At 33.3% G+C, this 18,972-nt stretch overlaps 1 protein-coding gene across 1 annotated transcript in view; it reads left to right on the forward strand.

The window, feature by feature from the left end:
• LOC149618654 (uncharacterized) overlaps positions 1 to 18,972 on the forward strand; it is a 57,425-nt gene that overhangs the window by 19,313 nt on the left and 19,140 nt on the right. The window contains exons 3-21 of the mRNA XM_089855462.1: positions 10,071 to 10,164; positions 12,082 to 12,211; positions 13,379 to 13,521; positions 13,585 to 13,715; positions 13,782 to 13,982; positions 14,409 to 14,605; positions 14,682 to 14,812; positions 14,918 to 15,240; positions 15,660 to 15,817; positions 15,897 to 16,027; positions 16,096 to 16,184; positions 16,504 to 16,650; positions 16,793 to 16,998; positions 17,068 to 17,536; positions 17,656 to 17,870; positions 17,936 to 18,138; positions 18,209 to 18,339; positions 18,422 to 18,628; positions 18,696 to 18,910. Of these exons, the coding sequence (XP_089711588.1) occupies positions 10,071 to 10,164; positions 12,082 to 12,211; positions 13,379 to 13,521; positions 13,585 to 13,715; positions 13,782 to 13,982; positions 14,409 to 14,605; positions 14,682 to 14,812; positions 14,918 to 15,240; positions 15,660 to 15,817; positions 15,897 to 16,027; positions 16,096 to 16,184; positions 16,504 to 16,650; positions 16,793 to 16,998; positions 17,068 to 17,536; positions 17,656 to 17,870; positions 17,936 to 18,138; positions 18,209 to 18,339; positions 18,422 to 18,628; positions 18,696 to 18,910 (3,521 nt within the window). The remainder of the gene's footprint in view (positions 1 to 10,070; positions 10,165 to 12,081; positions 12,212 to 13,378; positions 13,522 to 13,584; positions 13,716 to 13,781; positions 13,983 to 14,408; positions 14,606 to 14,681; positions 14,813 to 14,917; positions 15,241 to 15,659; positions 15,818 to 15,896; positions 16,028 to 16,095; positions 16,185 to 16,503; positions 16,651 to 16,792; positions 16,999 to 17,067; positions 17,537 to 17,655; positions 17,871 to 17,935; positions 18,139 to 18,208; positions 18,340 to 18,421; positions 18,629 to 18,695; positions 18,911 to 18,972) is intronic.

Consider the following 18,972-nt stretch of genomic DNA (forward strand, 5'->3'; position numbering starts at 1 on the left):
TTTTATTTTTTTCGGTTTAAATTAATTTCAAAAGGGATTAAATTGTGGATTGAATATTAATTGCGGAATTAAATAAAAATTATCGAATCGGAATATGGTAGTAATGCGTAGAAGAAAAACACGGTTCTACAGGGACACAGCAAAAGAGGCGGGGCTTCAGGCGGCTCCTCCCATATATATCTGCATGGTGGATGATTTTATGAAGTAGAAGGCTAGTGGGGGAGTAAAGATGATAGGGTAAGCGGAGGTCTGACGTTTTGTAGGAGGGGTTTATCCAATACTGTTGTGTTCCTATATAATCTTACTAATTACGTTAAATTAATGCCAATTTTGCCTGAATTACCAACTTGAAAACACTCTAAATTATCTATTTTACCTTCGACATTTGAAAATGGTCCATTAACTAACGCAGGAATTTATAAGCTTTGAGGGTGGAGCTTCACTTATCACTATGTATCATAAATCTGGCGTCACGAACAATTTATCTAGCATTGCATCCGCTCCTGACCTCGCGTTGCTACGTCACAGTCATATGACCTCCCTACTTTATTGCCCATACGCTAGGAATATAAACAGACAATCAACCAATGAAACCACAGTTAGAATAAGACGTCAGAATTATCACGTGTGACGAAAAGCACTCAAGCCCCGCCCATAAAACCCGCATAGACGTTAACATGCCAGAAAAGATATTTCATATTAGCTAATGATTTATTAATTAATATTATAACTTAAAATTAATATATTTTTCGAATGAACAAAATACCCTATAATAACAAAAACACACTTTTACTTTCAATTTCAATTTCAATTTCTTTTTTAATGTCGGCCCCGAAAAATTCACCGGTTTGAAATTGTTATCCAAGAGTTCGTTGGACTTTTCGAAAATTCTTCTTTAAAACTTTACAAAAAAAATTCGATTTGGTATTAAAAATAGGAATAGTCTTAAACGAGACGACTTCGATTTGGGTCGAAATGAAAACTGATAATTTTCAAATGGTATTTTTAAACTATTACGGGGGATTATTTTGGATTTGCTATTGTTAAGTCAAACTGTAAAGAATCTATTTAGTTACCTGGGTCATAGGTGGTATAATATCAAAAGTAACATAGCCACATGAAGTTTGACAATAAATAAAATACATTCATTGAGGTGCTTTTAAAAGTAAAACATGCAATTTCCACTAAGAACTTATTATTTGCCAATAAAAAAAGCCATGTAAAAACGCAAAAAGCATGCTGGGATTTTTAAGCAGCACGAACAATGCCACTCCAGTATCAAACGTCCCTAGCAATGCCGGGTCTCCTTGCTAAAGTTGTTAGTCTATAACATGACTGGGAACATACCATCCTTGAGAAATTTAGGATTGCAGCATAAGTTCATAAGATATGTTCCATAGGTTTGTCACTGGTTACAAACTGGAGCTTGTCATGAAGTGATTGAAGTAGGCCATAGATTCAGGGTAAAGCGACGCCTGGTGAGGCGCTGTCAAAGGCTTAGTAATGCAGACTTAGTAGGAAGCTGGACTGCAAAATTAACCACCGAGTGTAGGACTTCAATTCTCGCTTCCTACGTTCTCCCTCGAACTAGCTCGAGCTTTAAGTCTCTCAGTAGCATTACGAAGCATATGTAGTGTTATACTTATGGAAGGAACATATCACTTATAATCTTATGATTGCAGATTTACGGTTATTACGTTACTTATGGTAATCATATACACTAGTGTTAAGTGAAATGGAACACAGATTTTCTTCCGAAATTTATTTCCGTCGTGTTTATAGTGTTTGGTACGAGATTTATGACACGTACGGTTTATATTGATTGATGGTTACGAATTACATGACGATGAAATCTGCTTACAATAAAATTGAAGTGTTTTCTTCTTACTGTTATTCTATTTTTTTTTTCAACTTCCTAAGTGCGATTAAGTTGAAGAGTGTTTACGTTTAAAGATAATTATTTATTCCCACTTGAAGGATTTTTTTCAAACTTCCGTTTACCGGTTCTTGAGAAACATAACAATTTTAGGAATTATTTAAAGGGTTAGTGCTTTAGTAATTGTATTTGATGGAATTTGCCATTTATTTTTCTCAGAACTCATAAATTTATACGAGACTGTTTAAAATATATGGATTTAGATGACAGGTAAAGTAGTAGGCGGTGTTTGTCTTACTCATTAATAGGTTCTACCCTTAACGGCTCCAGTAAGTTAACTTAAAGGAATACAGACACGAAAATTTTAAAGCGCTCTGGTTTTTAAACAATACCTTGGGATCTATTAAAATCGATATGATTGTCTTTTTTAATAAAATGTTACATTAATTTAGAAAACTCTCAAGTTAAAACTAGCTGAACATTCGAAGTCTCTAGATTTTAAATTTTGTTTGAGGGCGGGGTTTAAGTTCAACAACGTAAGCCTTGGCTCGAAAAATTGGTTGTTTTTGAGTTATTGTCGTATCAATTTAATAGATGGTGCTTGTTAAAGAATTACTGTTTCATGACATATCAGTGAATGTAAGGAAACTTAGTGGATGGGATATTCAAATAGGGTGGAGCCACGAACAAGATAATCGCTTTTTTGAAGAAAAAATTATAATGTTAAGGTTAAAACTTTTTTGAAGCAACTAAAAGTGGTTATTTAAATGCTACGTGTGAAAAATACACAAAGTAGCTTGAAACGTAAATAAGGTTGTAACCCTTTAATTGCTAATATAATATTTTTAATGGATATATGAGTACTAAAAGGGATAGATGGGTAATACAGAAATTTTCCATAAACGTGTATTACACTGCGGCTAAGTCTCCTTATAAATTGGTTTCAACTAACGGATATCCGGCTAAAATTTGAATATTTAATTGATAAGGACGTAACAATCTAACTTGGGGAAATTATAATAAAATTAGTAATAGGGGAAAACTACCAGTAACAACTGTAAGGTAACGATGCATTAAAATCATTTATTTAATGTTAAAGACTTTTAGATTCAAAAACTCACGTAATTTAAATAAGTAGGAAGAATTTTGTCAAAATTAAAGAGCGTCTACAAAGAAAATTACAATCATTTTAAAAACATTAAGCGTTCTGTTGCAGTTTGATGATTTCGCGCTTGTAAATTTTTCTTATCACTTTGGTAATTGCGCGTAAAAACGTGAAAAGACAAAGCGTCTATTTTAAATATTAAATTACGCATTACGAATTAAATGAATTACCGCGATTCCAAGTTACAAATGACGCCAGCTATTGTTCTATTATTTTTGTTTGTTCCGAAATGAGTGGGTGGTAAAAATGAAGTACAGTACAGTGATCGAGTTGGTTCTATGGGAAAAAATTTCATAGAACATTTTTGACTCAAAATTGATTTGAACTGTAGTTCGATTAACTCTTTTTGGAACACCCTGTATACGAAATAAATAAATATACAGCAGGTGTTTCTGAAAGGTTTGTGAGAAATTAAGGGGAATGTTCTTTGAGGGAGTTTGAGTCAAAAAAATTTCCATGACATTTTGCTCTAAGGGACACCGTTTTTAAGTTATGTTCGGAGTGTTTTAGGGGTGACCCCTTAATTAAGTTAGCATTGTCTTTAATTTTCTCGTGTTAATTTTAAGGGGTCGTCCGTAAAACACTCCAATGTTCATAACTTGAAAACGGTGGCCCTTAGGGCAAAATGTAATAGAACGTTTTCGACTCAAAATCACCCAAAGAACATCCCCCTTAATTTCTCACAAAGCTTTCATAAACAGCCTATAAATATTATATAATAAAACCATAAGTTCATGAAATATCTTCCATAAGTTTGTCACTGGCTAGTGGCTACTGAGAGTTTGTCAAGTGACGTAGGTGAAGCGTCATAGATTCGAGGTAAAGCGACGCCTGGTGAAACGCTGTCAAAGGCTTAGTAAGTTCAGACTAAATAGGAAGATGGACTGCAAAATTAACCGAGTATAGTCAATTTTCTCGTCGTTCTATAACTAGCTCAAGCTGTAAGTCTCTAGCTTTACGAAGTATTAACTTATGGAACGTATCTTATAAACTTATGATAAAACTGGTAAGTTTATAGCTAAAGATAAACACTAAAAACTAAATTCTTAAAACGTAGTTCATAAACGGAATGTGACCTTAAATAAATATAAAATTTCGCAGAAAAATAAAATCGTAATAAAATTTATTTAAAAAAAATAAAAAATTGGAAAGTGACATATTTGGTAATTACTTGTAACTCAATATACAATTTGCGAAGTTTTCTGTCCTTTCTTCCTTGGCGTATATTAGAAGACACGAAATATATCGATTGCTCCCGGAATTGGGAATTGAGTAATAAGGCGTCTTGAAAAACCACTTTCTCTGATTACTTTTTCTCGCTAAGAAGTTCCACAAACCCAGTTACAACTTAATCTAACCTAATTAAGAATCACAACCTTGGCGCCAATATAATTGCGTATAACGTGTCTAATAATCACGAAATATTTATGTACTATTTTATTAATTGGAAAATAATATGAAATGATTGAAATAACAAAATTATAAATTAATAAAAACTGTCTTAGTGGACAAAGACTAAAAAAAGTTAGAGATAAGGGAACAAAATGGAATGCCTGAAGTAACAGATATTGAAGTGGTTTTCTAATGGTAGGGTAAAACAACGTAAGTCCAACAGTCAGGGTAAAACGAAGTAAGTCCAACAGTCAGGGTAAAACCACGTAAGTCAAAGCATGTACTTAAATGTACCAAAAATAATACTTAAAATTATTTGTTTTTAATAAAACTTCCAAAAGGCACCAAAATAAAGTTGAACCTTCAATTTAAAATCGTTTCCAGATCTAACTAACCAATAGAGCTATTTCAGTGGGGGAAAAATTTCGTCTGCTACGAAAATTGGGCCTGCCTTTGAGTGTAGAGGGCGGCCATTTTGTGAGGGTTTCTCTATGGGCAAATAGCATTGGTGACGTAGCCATTACCCCCTCTGAAATAGCTCTATAGTTTCTTTGCAAAAATCGACGAGAAAGTTTGCTTATCACAGAAAATATTTCCCATGTTATTTCTATGGAAAAATTTCCAGTTTTTGGTCAAAATCTGTAATTAATTTTATGGAGATGAAAACCACCCTTAGTAAATTAATTTTCTTCTCATAGACTCTAAACCACGTGTGCACGGAATCAAATCGAATTTATTTGAAAATTAATTTTATTTAATTATCTATTTGAGAGGTCGTGTTCTTTAAAAGGCCTTTATCTAGCTAAGCCCAATTAAAGGAGGTCAACGGAACATTTTTCTCGGTCAGCAACCTTTTTTTCTAAAACAGAAAAATATAACGGTAATGCATTGATCAATTGTTTATTATTATTGCACGCGTATTTCCCATTCCAGAAGTTGAAAGAACATCCACCAAAACTAATTTAAATTTTCAATATTGACCCAGGAAATTTTAAAAACTAAGCAGGGAATTTAATTTATTTTTACACACAATTTTTCACGCGAGAGTTGTTTGAATAAAGGTAAACAAAATTTAATCGGCATTTGAACTAGACACTTTGAAATCGTTCTTTCTTTGTAAATGTAAAATAATTTTTTCAATATAGTTATACTAATTAGTTTCTTGTGATGGTTAACAGGTAACTATTACATTTGGGTTTCAAAATGGGCTCAAAGTGTGTAGGGACGGCTTTATTTAAGCGATTGGGCAGGTAATGTTTCATATTTTGTTTAAAAAGAACAAAAAAATTTCTAAATTTTAAAAATATTGAACAGAATATTACGAATAAATGTTTTATGTTAAAAAGATAGTTGAATATAATTTCAATATTTTATGTTTTGTATCGAAACCACATGTTTTTCACCAGAAAGCGACATCGTTATGACATCATCACAAAGTCAAAATTAATTAAGACACATTTACGTTCCTTTTTAAGAAATATTTTCAAACTTTAACTGAAATAATAATTGTTTTATTAAATAATGAATATATCAATTGGAATCATGTTTCTATCTACAATATTAAATAAAATACGAGCAATTAAATTTCCGTAATGGAAACTGGCGCGAAGCACTGGCGAGTACCCTTATTGGACGGATTCGTCCAATAGCGGTGCTCCCCACTTCTTGCAAGGAAGAATAACGCGTTGTGTCCATTACGGAAACTTAATTGCTCGTATCTTCTTTAATATTGCAGATAGAAACATGGTTCCAATTGATATTCATTGTTTTATACGCTCTTTCGATTAAAAAAAAAAATTCAAGCCCAAAGTATCCCTTTAAAAAAAAAAAAGAAAAGAAAAAGAGACGACAGTAATGAAAATTGAAAACGGAAATAATTTCAAAAAAATAAGTGAAACTTTCCTAGAATGAAAATTTTACGATAGTGTTTTTCCCAAAAGAGTTATTATTTTCACAATGGTGTCATCTTTCCGTTTAAAACAAGTAAACGTGACATCCCACTTATTTTAAATTGCTGCAATAAAACGTTATTTTTTTCTTAAGTACAAATAATTACAAAAAAAAAACTTAATATGAAAGTTTTGAGAAATTGGAGACTCGAGTGCAATTGTCCATGTCATTGAAGGCCCAGAAAAATGTGTAATGTTTGCTTTGATATAGTACAAAAACCATTTTAACCATAATTATCCCTTTTTATAAGAATAATTTTGACAATTAATGAACTTCAAGTTCAATAAAACTACGCTTAATTAGGGGTTATTCATAAAGCTCAAATGTAACGGGTCTAGAATAGGAAATTCTTTAAAGGATTAATGGCTAGGGGTTCGCCGTCGTTCCAACCTTGAGAAGAACTAATGCAGTGTTCATACAAATTTTGGAAAACAAATTTCCCCGAGATTTCCAGGTTTTTCCCCATATACTATCCTATGGAGCAAATGTTAACGAAGGAGGTGGGGGGGGGGCAAATAGGACTATTACATAATCAAGGACATCTCCGTATCTCTAGTAGAACCAGAGTTATGAGGCTCCAAAGTTTAGTGTAATGTTAATCCTATGGAGGGGGGGGGGTATGTTTGTGAACATTTTTGCTTAATTACTTGGCCCCTGTTTGACGCAAATTTCCCTGAATGTTTACTAAAAATTATTAATTTCCCCGAGTTTTCCCTGAGGTTTTTGTCAACAATTTATTTCCCTGATTTTTCCAGGTTTGTATGAACCCTGATTTAGTACTACAAATATCAACAAGCGCAGTTTGTTTAATCAAATTCGGAAATTAACTTATTGTGACTGTGCATGAAGAACAAACAAACAAATATACAAAGAAAGAAACAAAACTTTCTGAAATAAACATCCCTCTTAATTTATGGCAAACTTATCAGAAACACCCTGAATATACAATACGAAGATCCACTTAAAATATTTTGAAATTCACAATGGACATCTCATTAAAAAAATAAATTATACAATTAAATCTGTATGCATGGCACAACTTGTTTGCTTCTAAATCCCAAAAATTAGGAATTATAGTCAAACACTTTCATTATATAAGAAAGCTAAGACGAAAGTGATTATATACAAAACCTGAATAACAAGGCGTGTTCTTTGTAAACACTCTATGAAGGTAAAAAAAATATATATATATATATATATATATATACCCGACTCAATAGAAAGTGAAATATAAGTTCAATAAACCGTTATATATACATATATATTCTTTATGTTGCTGTCGTGCTTGAATAGCGATACACCCGTTATTCAAATAATATTCCTTAAATCTTTATTAACATACGCGTTGAAAGAAGTTTTAATATATATTTAAATTTAAAATTTACCGAATTTAGTTTATTAAATATTGGTATATAAATTACAACCAAGAAGCAATATCTAGTTTACTAGGGAGAAGGTATTAAGATGCCTAAGTATTCGCGCGCCATAGTCCCAGTCCCCCTTTCAAAATACAAGGGGGGACGTAAAAGGAGGCCGGGCCATTTCGCAGCCTCTCCTCAGTCGGAAAATACAAGCAATTTTCATCATTCGCGTCGCGCTAACGTGAGTTTTCAAGAACCAATGAGATGCTGGCTGGTTGTAATTTAGAGGCGGCGGGGATTAACTCCGGACCTACGTTTGGACTAGAGATAAAGCTTGAAATGTGGCGAATTTAAACCTTCTCCCTAATAAACTAGAAATCACTTCTAGTTATAACCTAAGATAAGTAATATTTTCAAACAAATGGCCTTATACATATTTGATATGTAACCGAATTTTAATATCTGTTACTTCAGCCAATTAATTTTTTCCACTTATTTTTTACTTTTGTAGACGTTTTTGTCTACAAATACATTTTTTTTAAATCAAATATTGATTCATAAATTGCAGTGACTAGTTTAGTTTTGCATTAATTTAAAAGACGTTTAGACTTCGGTGTAGCTAAGAGAAAGATGATGGGGTGAAACACTGCCTTCTATCTAATTTTGAGGTGGCGCCTGCGCAGTAGGCTTTTTGGGACATGAGACAGCAAGGAACGAACCCTCTTGTATGTCCCGATACAGAGGGTTGCCTACCCCCTTTATTGCGTCAAAAGGGTCTATTATACAATAACACTTCGAAACAATTAACGGTTTACTCATCTTCTTTAAATATTATTCTACTTATTTACATCCTTATTTTATTTGTCGTTGGTCCGTAGGAACGTCAAATTAAAAATTTGTCAAAAATAAAGAAAAATCAGTAGTTTACCTTCAAACCCATTTAATTATTGTATACCCTTTCAAAAAGGCTTTTCAAGTAGCTTTTTCAGTATACATTTAAGTATTCATTTTAAATTCAGGGTGAATTATACTCTTTCAGGAAGTTCAATATTAACCCGATATCATTCAAGGTTTATTTATAAACACATTGAAAGAGGATTTATTTTTATCTATTTTAAAAGAAAAATTATTTAAATTTCAAAAAGAGGCAAGCAACATTCAAAATATATAAAATACCGTTATTAACAGGAAGATTTGATTTGAAAATTATAGGAAATCTAAGCATTCAATTTGGAGTTTTTCAGATAATTTTATCATGCGTGAAACTGAGGCAGCGTTTAATTTAAAAGTGTTTATAATTTGGTTCAATCCAAAGTCCAAGGATAGAAGTAAACGATTGTTAACGAGGCATTACAAATTTAATCGATATTACCATAATCATTTAATACTCTCCATAAGTATGGGTCTACCGTAGGGGCCTATAGTATTGTAATAGACACGATTAAAGAGACTGTTACACCATCTTCGTTAAAATCTCTCTCCGTAAACTTGAAAAATATAACCGTGTTTAAGTATGATTTTCTTTACCTGAATTTTACTAAAAATTATAAATTTCCATGAGTTTTCCCTGAATTTTACTAAAAAATTTAAATTTCCATAATTTTTCCCTGAATGTTACTAAAAAATTTAAATTTCCATAATTTTTCCCTGAATGTTACTAAAAATTTAAATTTTCATGAGTTTTCCCTGAATTTTACGAAAAAAGTTTAAATTTCCAGGAGTTTTCCCTGAATTTCACTAAATAATTCAGATGTCCATGAATTTTACCTAAATTCTACAAAAAATTATAAATTGCCATGAGTTTTATCTGAATGCTACTAAAAATTATAATTTCCATGAGTTTTCCCTGAATATTACCAAAGATTATAAATTGCCATGAGTTTTATCTGAATTCTACTAAAAATTATAAATTGCCATGAGTTTTATCTGAATTCTACTAAAAATTATAAATTTCCATGAGTTTTCCCTGAATTTTACCAAAGATTATAAATTGCCATGAGTTTTATCTGAATTCTACTAAAAATCATAAATTTCCATGAGTTTTCCCTGAATTTTACCAAAGATTATAAATTTCCATGAGTTTTCCCTGAATTTTACCAAAGATTATAAATTTACCTGAGTTTTACTAAAAATTGTAAACCCTGAGTTTTGACTGAATTTTTGGGCAATAATTTATTTCCCTGAAACTTCCAGGTTTATATGAACCCTGAATCCTGCTATTCAAAAGGTTGAAAAAAAACTATAATTAGATTAAGCTTATAACTTTTTCGAGATGAAATTTAATTGTTATATTGTAATGAATGGATTTTATCTTTTCTGTTTGCAGGCGATCCTAGCCCTTGAGATACTATGGCCCGTGGCTGTTATATTAATGGTACTGGCCCTCAGGCTAGTCGTCCCTCCCACAAGGCAAGAAACGTGTAAGTATTCATTCATTCTGTACTGTATTTAAAATTATTTAAAGAATAATTTTGTGGCACCGATTTTTAAAAATAGGTAAGCCTATAATTAAACGGTTAGGCTTGGTTAACCACGACTCCGCGAGATGATTTGAGTGTAATTCGATGTAGATAAACATAAAGTTGTGAAACAGGATTAAATTTCTTTAACGATTCAGCACAATTAACTGAAGTCAGGTTTTTAGACCAATTTAAGGTCTTAATTTAAAATTTTCAGAACGTTTTGGTCTAATTTGAAAAATTACAAAATTCTGCTTGACCATTTCATTTTACTTACGAAACAGGCAAAATTCCCTGACTATTATTCCAAATTTATCAAATCTCTTGACGAATAGGGCTAAAATATCAAAATTCCTTGACGAATAGGGCTAAAATATCAAAATTTCTCGACGAATAGGGCTAAAATATCAAAATTCCTTGACGAATAGGGCTAAAATATCAAAAATTTCTCGACAAATAGATCTAATTTATCAAAATTTCTCGACAAATAGATCTAATTTATCAAAATTTCTCCACAAATAGATCTAATTTATCATAATTTCTCGACAAATAGATCTAATTTATCAAAATTTCTCGACAAATAGATCTAATTTATCATAATTTCTCGACAAATAGATCTAATTTATCAAAATTTCTCCACAAATAGATCTAATTTATCATAATTTCTCGACAAATAGATCTAATTTATCAAAAGTTCTCGACAAATAGATCTAATTTATCAAAATTCCTTGACCAATACCAGACCATTCAAATTCCCTTACTTTTACTTGACATTTTAGCCCTATTTTCAAATGCAAAAGTATTTTCATCCGCTTACATTTTTTGTCTATATTTCCCAAAACACGTGTCATGTGAAAACCTTAAGTTAATGTACCAGAGAATATTTTAAATCAATCACAATTGTCAGAATATGAAACCGATTTTAACAGGAAAATAAACTGAGCTCTGCAATAAGATCTGGCAATTTAGGTTAATTTAAAAAGGAAGTTACTATTTCTTTTAATTTCGGAATTCTTTGAAAATTCTTTCATATTCTATTAATGGAGCTAATGGGTTAGGCTGGCCTTAAAAGATACGCTTAATAAACCACGACTTTGGCCTTGGCAGTGAACGTTAACGGCGATAATTACAAGCAGACATTGGAGTAGAATTCTACCAATTGTAGATATTTTTGAAAAAGGGATAGTAGCACCAGGGATAGATTTAATTTTAGAAGTAGGAATGGAGAACAGGGTAATGTGGCCGCGCGTCAAAGTCCCGGACCCCCTTCCACGGGACGGAGGGGTATGAAAGAAGAGGCGGGTCATAGTGACAGAGGTAAAAAGGAATTACGTATATTTCGCCGTCCCCGTCAGCAACGTCATCAAAACGTAGTTTAAAAATGATCCAATAAGATAAATTAAACTTTTCTTTATGTGTTGGAGGGAGGGGCTCTATACTGGGTGGGCTATGAGTCGGACTGAAGTAAATACCAACCGTTCTCCATTTCTACTTCTAAAATGAAATCTATCCCTGATGTCATAAAATATTTTCGACTCAAAATTGATTTCCCAAACAACATCCCCTTTAATTTATACCAGATGGCGTGGTAGTTCAGTAAAAATTAAAATGACGTCTGCTATAAACCGAGTTGGATTAATAACATTAACAATTTTATCATGTTAGGTTTTATGTGCTACAATCCCTTTAAATTTAAAGGAAGTGTAAGGCCTATATTACCGAAACACGAATAGCAATAATTAAATTTAATGGGGTAGATCATACCGTCCGTCCGTCTATAGTGTTAACTTTACTATATTATTAGAGATTGGTTACGGTTAAGTAATTTTGGACAGTTTTTTTCTCTCTAATCGAAATAATTCTTATTTTGAATTTTAGGTTACTACAATGCCAGGGCATTACCGAGTGCTGGAGGTATCCCCTTTTTACAATCACTGATTTGCAATATAGATAACGATTGCAACAATGCGTCGTTTTACGAAGAAATACCATCATATAAGGGCTCAAAGTGAGTTCATTTAACTTTATGGTTTAGGGATTAATTACGGTAAAGTTTCAAATTTAGCCTGACGGGGAGCTCAGCCAAAAATATAAATAATCATAATAAAATTATGGTATGATATAAATCGGTAATTTACGGCGGCATTTGGTAAATTACGATAATAAAATTACGACATGATTTAAATCGGTAATTTACGGCGGAATTTGGTAAATAACCATCATAAAATTAGGGTATCATATAAATCGGTAATTTACGGCGGCATTTGGTAAATTACCATCATAAAATTATGGTATCATATAAATCGGTAATTTACGGCGGCATTTGGTAAATTACAATCATAAAATTACGGTATGATATAAATCGGTAATTTACGGCGGAATTTGGTAAATTACGATCATAAAATTACGACATGATATAAATCGGCAATTTATGGCGGGATATGGTAAATTACCATCATAAAATTACGGTATTATATAAATCGGTAAATTACCATCATAAAATTAGGGTATTATATAAATCGGTAAATTACCATCAAAAACTTACGGTATTATATAAATCGGTAAATTACCATCATAAAATTAGGGTATTATATAAATCGGTAAATTACCATCAAAAACTTACGGTATTATATAAATCGGTAAATTACCATCAAAAACTTACGGTATTATATAAATCGGTAAATTACCATCAAAAACTTACGGTATAATATTAATCGGTAATTTATGGCGGAATTTCGTAAATTACCATCGTAAAATTACGGTATGATATTAATCGGTAAATTACCATCAAAAACTTACGGTATGATATTAATCGGTAAATTACCATCAAAAACTTACGGTATGATATTAATCGGTAAATTACCATCAAAAACTTAAGGTATAATATTAATCGGTAATTTATGGCGGAATTTGGTAAATTACCATCGTAAAATTACGGTATGATATTAATCGGTAATTTACGGCGGTATTTCGCAAATTACCATCGTAAAATTACGGTATGATATTAATCGGTAATTTACGGCGGTATTTCGCAAATTACTGACATCTATAGGTAAGGGTTGGAATTAAAGAAAAAAGGGGGTTATTCATTCCTGCTTCTTTTAAATATATTAATTCCTGATACCATCATTATAAACCCAACCTGAACTCATAAAACTTTAATTTTTGTGACAAGGGTGGACGAGCTGGTACAGCAAGTATCACCTTTGATGTCCGACCATGACATCATATCTCTGGTCAAAGCCTTACCTAAAGGGGTCAACCTTATGAGGGCGGTAATAGATACATTAGCCATACCCTCAATACAACAAATCCTAGGTAAATCATCTTTAAACCAAATTAAATTTAAAATTACACACTAAAACTTTTTCAATCTGACAGAAAAAGGTCTACCTCTGCACCGCTTTCTAAAAGACCCCGGTGTCATCAAAGATGTCCTTCAAAACGATGCCAAAATCAACTCCCCCGCAGTAGCGGAAGCATTGACGCAAGCCAATATAAGCATTCATAAGGTATACATCACAAATGGTCATAATATTAACCAAATAACTTAACATAAACAATTATTTAATTAATAGTTATTGCAAATTGTTGGCACGCCTTTTAATCTTTCGTCGATGGTATGCGACCCTACCATCCTGAAAAGTTACTTAGTTCTAAAGGACAATAGGTCAATTAAAGAAGTGTCCAATGTTCTGTGCGCCTTGGACGGGCCTGGACTGTCCAAACTAGTCGATAAGGTACAGAATGAAGTGGACAGTGGGAAAGTAATTAAAATGGTAAGTAATTGATGTATCAGTTAATACTTCTCTTCGAGAGAAGTGTGCCATAAGGCGGGGTAATTGTAACATGATTCTTCCCAACATTTGGAGCAATGTTACTAAACCGAATCACATACGCGATAAATAGTTCCCTCATCATTACTCTATTAGAGCTTAACTATTTGCCAAGGTGCATGCGCTTGTAAATTTTTGTCCCACGTCAAGACAATCAAGGTTTGTTGGTTAATTGATTGCTGAGGATTTAGTAAATACCAAACACTTATAGAATTCACACTAGCACGGTGCGATACCCATCTGAGGGGGAAAGCAAACAAAAAGGGTCGTGAGCCTGGGAAGAGTCATGTTACATAACTAAAGTATTAAGAGGATACAGAGTGTCATCCTTCTTCTATTATCCCATTTTGACATTATATATTACATCAGATATCAGACTTGATGAGTCAATTTGGTAGACCTGACGTTGGTCGAATGCTGGAAGACATTGGTACCATGATAGACACGATTTTCAGTTTACCATCAGTGGTTTTCAGTAACTCCAAAGCTAGCAACGCGACTAAGTGGTTGCCAAGGCTGAAGTCGTTGGTTGAACCATTAAAAGTCGGAGATGTGAACTTGGGACTGTAAGTTCATTGGGTTATGGTGAAGATTATTGAGTGATTACGACTAATTTTAACTCACATTTTTAACAAAATTCAGAATTGGTGACATTACTGCAGATATCTCTCCATTTTTTGAGGGGTATAAGAATGGCAAGAAAATTCAGTCATTATTGAAGTACATTACAACGATATCTGCCCTTGTTCGTAAAGGATTGCAAGCCCTACCAGGTACTTTAAATTTTTTATGTACCAGTTATATGTATTCCTAATATTACCAAGAAGGTGCAATTGTTGGACAAAGGACCAAAATCGAAGTTTCGCTTTAATTTTCAGAACCCAATCCCAAACTGAGAACGTTTTTCAAAGATACCGAACGAATCAAGGAACATTTAACGACCGTCTTTCACCCTGCCATTGTGGAATTAATACTTGAATCTAGATTAAAACCGGAAATGGAATCATACTTGAAAATCGTTCATAAAAAACCGTACAAAACATTCTGCGAAAAACCTGGCATCGTTCAGCTATTTGACTATGGTAGAACACCAAAGTCTTGGGATGAATTACAAAGTTTCCAGGACTCCGTCTGCATATTATTCTTGAATGGGACAAGTGTTGGGGTCAATCAGTTATGGGGTAGTGACCACACAGAAGTTGTAAGTTTTTGGGATAAATTGGCAATTGAAATAACCGAGAGTGAGCTATGCACTGGTGTGGATGAAAGCCTTTAGTAGTACCCAGTATGATGTTAACGACGTGTACCAAATCTGGATTTCTTTCTCTCTAGCTTGATTGGTCGAACATTCAAAGCACTACTTTGATATTACTTTATCGTTCCTCTTTATCCGACGAAAATAGTTCGGACTTTGATTATTGGTGATTATAAATTTCATGATGTAATTCAGTTTGTCTGCATACTCGCGCTAGTATTCATACGCGTGTTGTCCCATAGTATGCAGCTGGGAGCAGTAATATTTATCGTTGACAATAGACGACTCATGTACTTGCACACTCTCTGTTATATCTATTTGCCCATGGTTTAAGTGATCCTGGTCTAATTTTTATATCACAATAGGAAAGCGAAGTTTTATTGGTTAACAACACAGCTGACATTTTGGGTCTAGTAAAAGATCTTGGTGATGATTTTAAAGGCTTCAAAATGGAGTATTTATTGTTGGTTCAGAACTTGTTTGATTCTGTAATTGTAACTTTAAGCACTAACGGTTTTGATGGGTAAGAAATCATAACCGCTTTTGTGTAAATTTCATCGGCCATGATTTAATTAAACCATCAAACGAACATTGCATTTTAGAGTTAAAGTTGGAAATATCATTGATTCGATCATGGACATTATGGAACAGACTAGATACTGGGAAAAAATGAGAACCGGTCACGCGGTGGTTTACAACTTGCTGAACATTACACTAGATCAAGCATTAACTGGTATGTACTACTTCATTTAAATATTTAAGTACAATTAAATAGTTAATTAATGCGATTTCTCAATTAAGAAATGAGTATGAGCCAAGATAAAGGACTTGACGTATTTTGGCCATTCTTGGCTGAAAGTGTCTTATTGACCTTATCAGACTCTGAACGCGTAAGTACTTGCTTTCTTTATAGCATAAGTTCATATTTTCCATAAGTTTGTCACTGGTTACAAACTGGAGTTTGTCATGAAGTGACGTAGGTCATAGATTCGAGGTAAAGCGACGCCTGGTGAGGCGCTGTCAAAGGCTTAGTAAGTTCAGACTAACCAGGAAAATGGACTGCAAAACTGAGTGTAGTCGTTCTCGAACTAGCTCTCATTAAGTCTCTAGCACTACGAAGTATAAGTAGTGACATACTTATGGAACATATCTTATAAACTTATGATTATAGTATACTAAAGCACAAACAAATAACATACAATATTTCAGTGGCCATTAATGTTGAATCTGAGCGCCTGGCCTGATGTGGCTTGTGACCCAGAACTATTTATGAACTCGTTCTTAGTACCTGGTGGTGTGGACACATTGTCATTGCAAATCTTTACTTGTGACTTTTTGGGACGCACACATCTCCTGGTAAGATGAAATGAAATTTTACGTAACTGCATGTGTCACTCTAAATACAATTACATAACCCTATGATATTAGTCCATCGTATGGTCTTTGTCCAAGAGAGACAAATTAAAAATATTGTTGTCAACTTTCAATATTTACTTAGATTGACGACGCTGTGAAGAATAATTACACAAATGCAAAGGACTTAGACTGGTCCGTGGTCATGAAAAAAGTAGAAAAGATTGTGAAAATTGCCAGGACTAATTTGGAAGAAGATAACTTTGTTGACTCTTACAATTGGAAAAGATTGGAAACTGCCTTTGAAAGTTTCAGTAATGAAGTTTGGGGAAAACAAAGCACTAAGGGAAAGTGAGTAGCAAATAATAATAAACGTGAAAGATTAAAACTGAAACCATCTCGCACGTAATATCATTTCAGAACCAACGTAATAGTCAGTAGTTTAAAACAATTCTCTGATTGGTTAGCGTACGCCCGTTTCAAATACATCAACGATTTCAAAGCCCTTTTCTTCGCCCTTCACAAAATGTTAACTCTAGTCAACCGTCAATTGGTTGAAGTCATCAAAGACAACAGTCTCCGTTCGAAACACATTGGTTTCAATTTACCAACTTTGACTCAAATCGTACACGACTTCGCTGCCATTCTACCTGACTTAATTCGAATCACTGTTCGAATAATTTCGGATCCAATGCCGACTTTGAGAAGAATGGGGATGGCTAGAGAATACTTGTCAAAGATTCCTTGCGTCAAAGGTTCCATTACGGAATTCATCGATTTTAAAAACAAAACGCATGTGCAGAATTTGGAAAAATTGCTATGTAGATCCAGTCAAACTTTAGCGCAAGAAACATTAGGGAATCCTGATATTGGACTAATGTTATCAGCGGTGAGTTGTATTTCTTAACATATTTATGAAATAAATGATGACTTCTAGGTGGCAAGTCAGTCGAATGAGTCACATTTCATTTGCGGCAGTTTTAAAACATCGCTTTTAAATTATTTCAGATTCATAATGTCAGTATTGGCGAAGAATTAAACTTAGTTTGGGAAGACGTTGAAGGCAACTTAATTGATATGCAAAATAACGTGGTCAAACTATCCAAATTCAACGGAACCATTTTCCCGGATGTTAAAAAATTTAATCTAACCGATGTTAAATCAGCAATCAACGAATCGAAACAACAATATGATACCATAAACGGAAGCTATGGCGACAGAAAGTAAGTCCTCGTAAAATTAAATGAAATTACAAATCACGACAATACTAACAAATCAAACAAAATAGATTCATGTTCGCATTGGCCGATACCTTGCTTCAATTACTGGACAATACAAGTTACGTCCGCAAGCCCACTTTCGCTACGCTAAAATGGAACAGTAAAAGGGCTCCTGATGTATTTGGTAACCTGGTAGTGTCGTCAAAGTTCGCATTTTGGACTGGTAATGAAATGTTGGATGAAATCACAAAATACTTGGTCAAGTTACAAAGTAAGTCGAACGTTTCTTCCTAACTTTGATTGCTATGGTAATTCATATTTGGTTTTCTTTTATAAAAAAGGGTCTGAATTAAGCATGTACGATCTGTTGAACACAAGTTTACTTCGAGATTTATGGGAGCTATTTATGAACTTTCCATACTTGACTGAAGTCTTCATAAAGTCTTTGTTGAATCCCGCATTCTCTGATGTTGTAAGTACTTAATTACTTTGCATTAAAACATGCTCTTCAAAATAAGTCCAGCAACTGAAACTGGATTATACCCTTAACTTAGATCGAAGACATAATAGAAGACAATCATCTAAACACGATTTGCTCAAGTTACGGAGCATTTGAACAAGTAATGCAATTCGGTGACGAACGTAAATCACTGGGAGAAACATTTTTCATCATTTTGTGCGAACTCAACAAAGACAACTGGCAAGATGTCTTCCACCAATTATGGAGGGGTAGCGCTTTCTCTGGCTTCATCGAACGAGTTGTAAGTTAAAGCTCATTTATTAAGTAACTTATTTAGCGAATTGAAATTAAACTGAACAATTACGCAGAGCAAATCATGGTACCGTGCCAACCCAAGTTCTGTACCAGTACGTCTCCTTAGTTTCTTTGATAAGGGTAGTCACGTGACATCCATCATCAAGGAAGTAGTTGAAACTCCTCCCAAATTCATATGGGGTGGGGAACAAACGATAATGAAGTCATCAGTATGGGAAGCATTTGCCAATTCATCATTAAAACTATTGAAATCATCTTCAAGTCAAAGGTATGTCCTTATTGAACATATTAGTACATAACCACTGGTATTAAAAACGAAACTATCAAATA

This window comes from Phalangium opilio, unplaced genomic scaffold (genome assembly GCF_054372755.1).
Source record: "Phalangium opilio isolate 3A_F unplaced genomic scaffold, DU_Popi_V2 ptg000209l_1, whole genome shotgun sequence".
NCBI lineage: Eukaryota > Metazoa > Arthropoda > Arachnida > Opiliones > Phalangiidae > Phalangium > Phalangium opilio.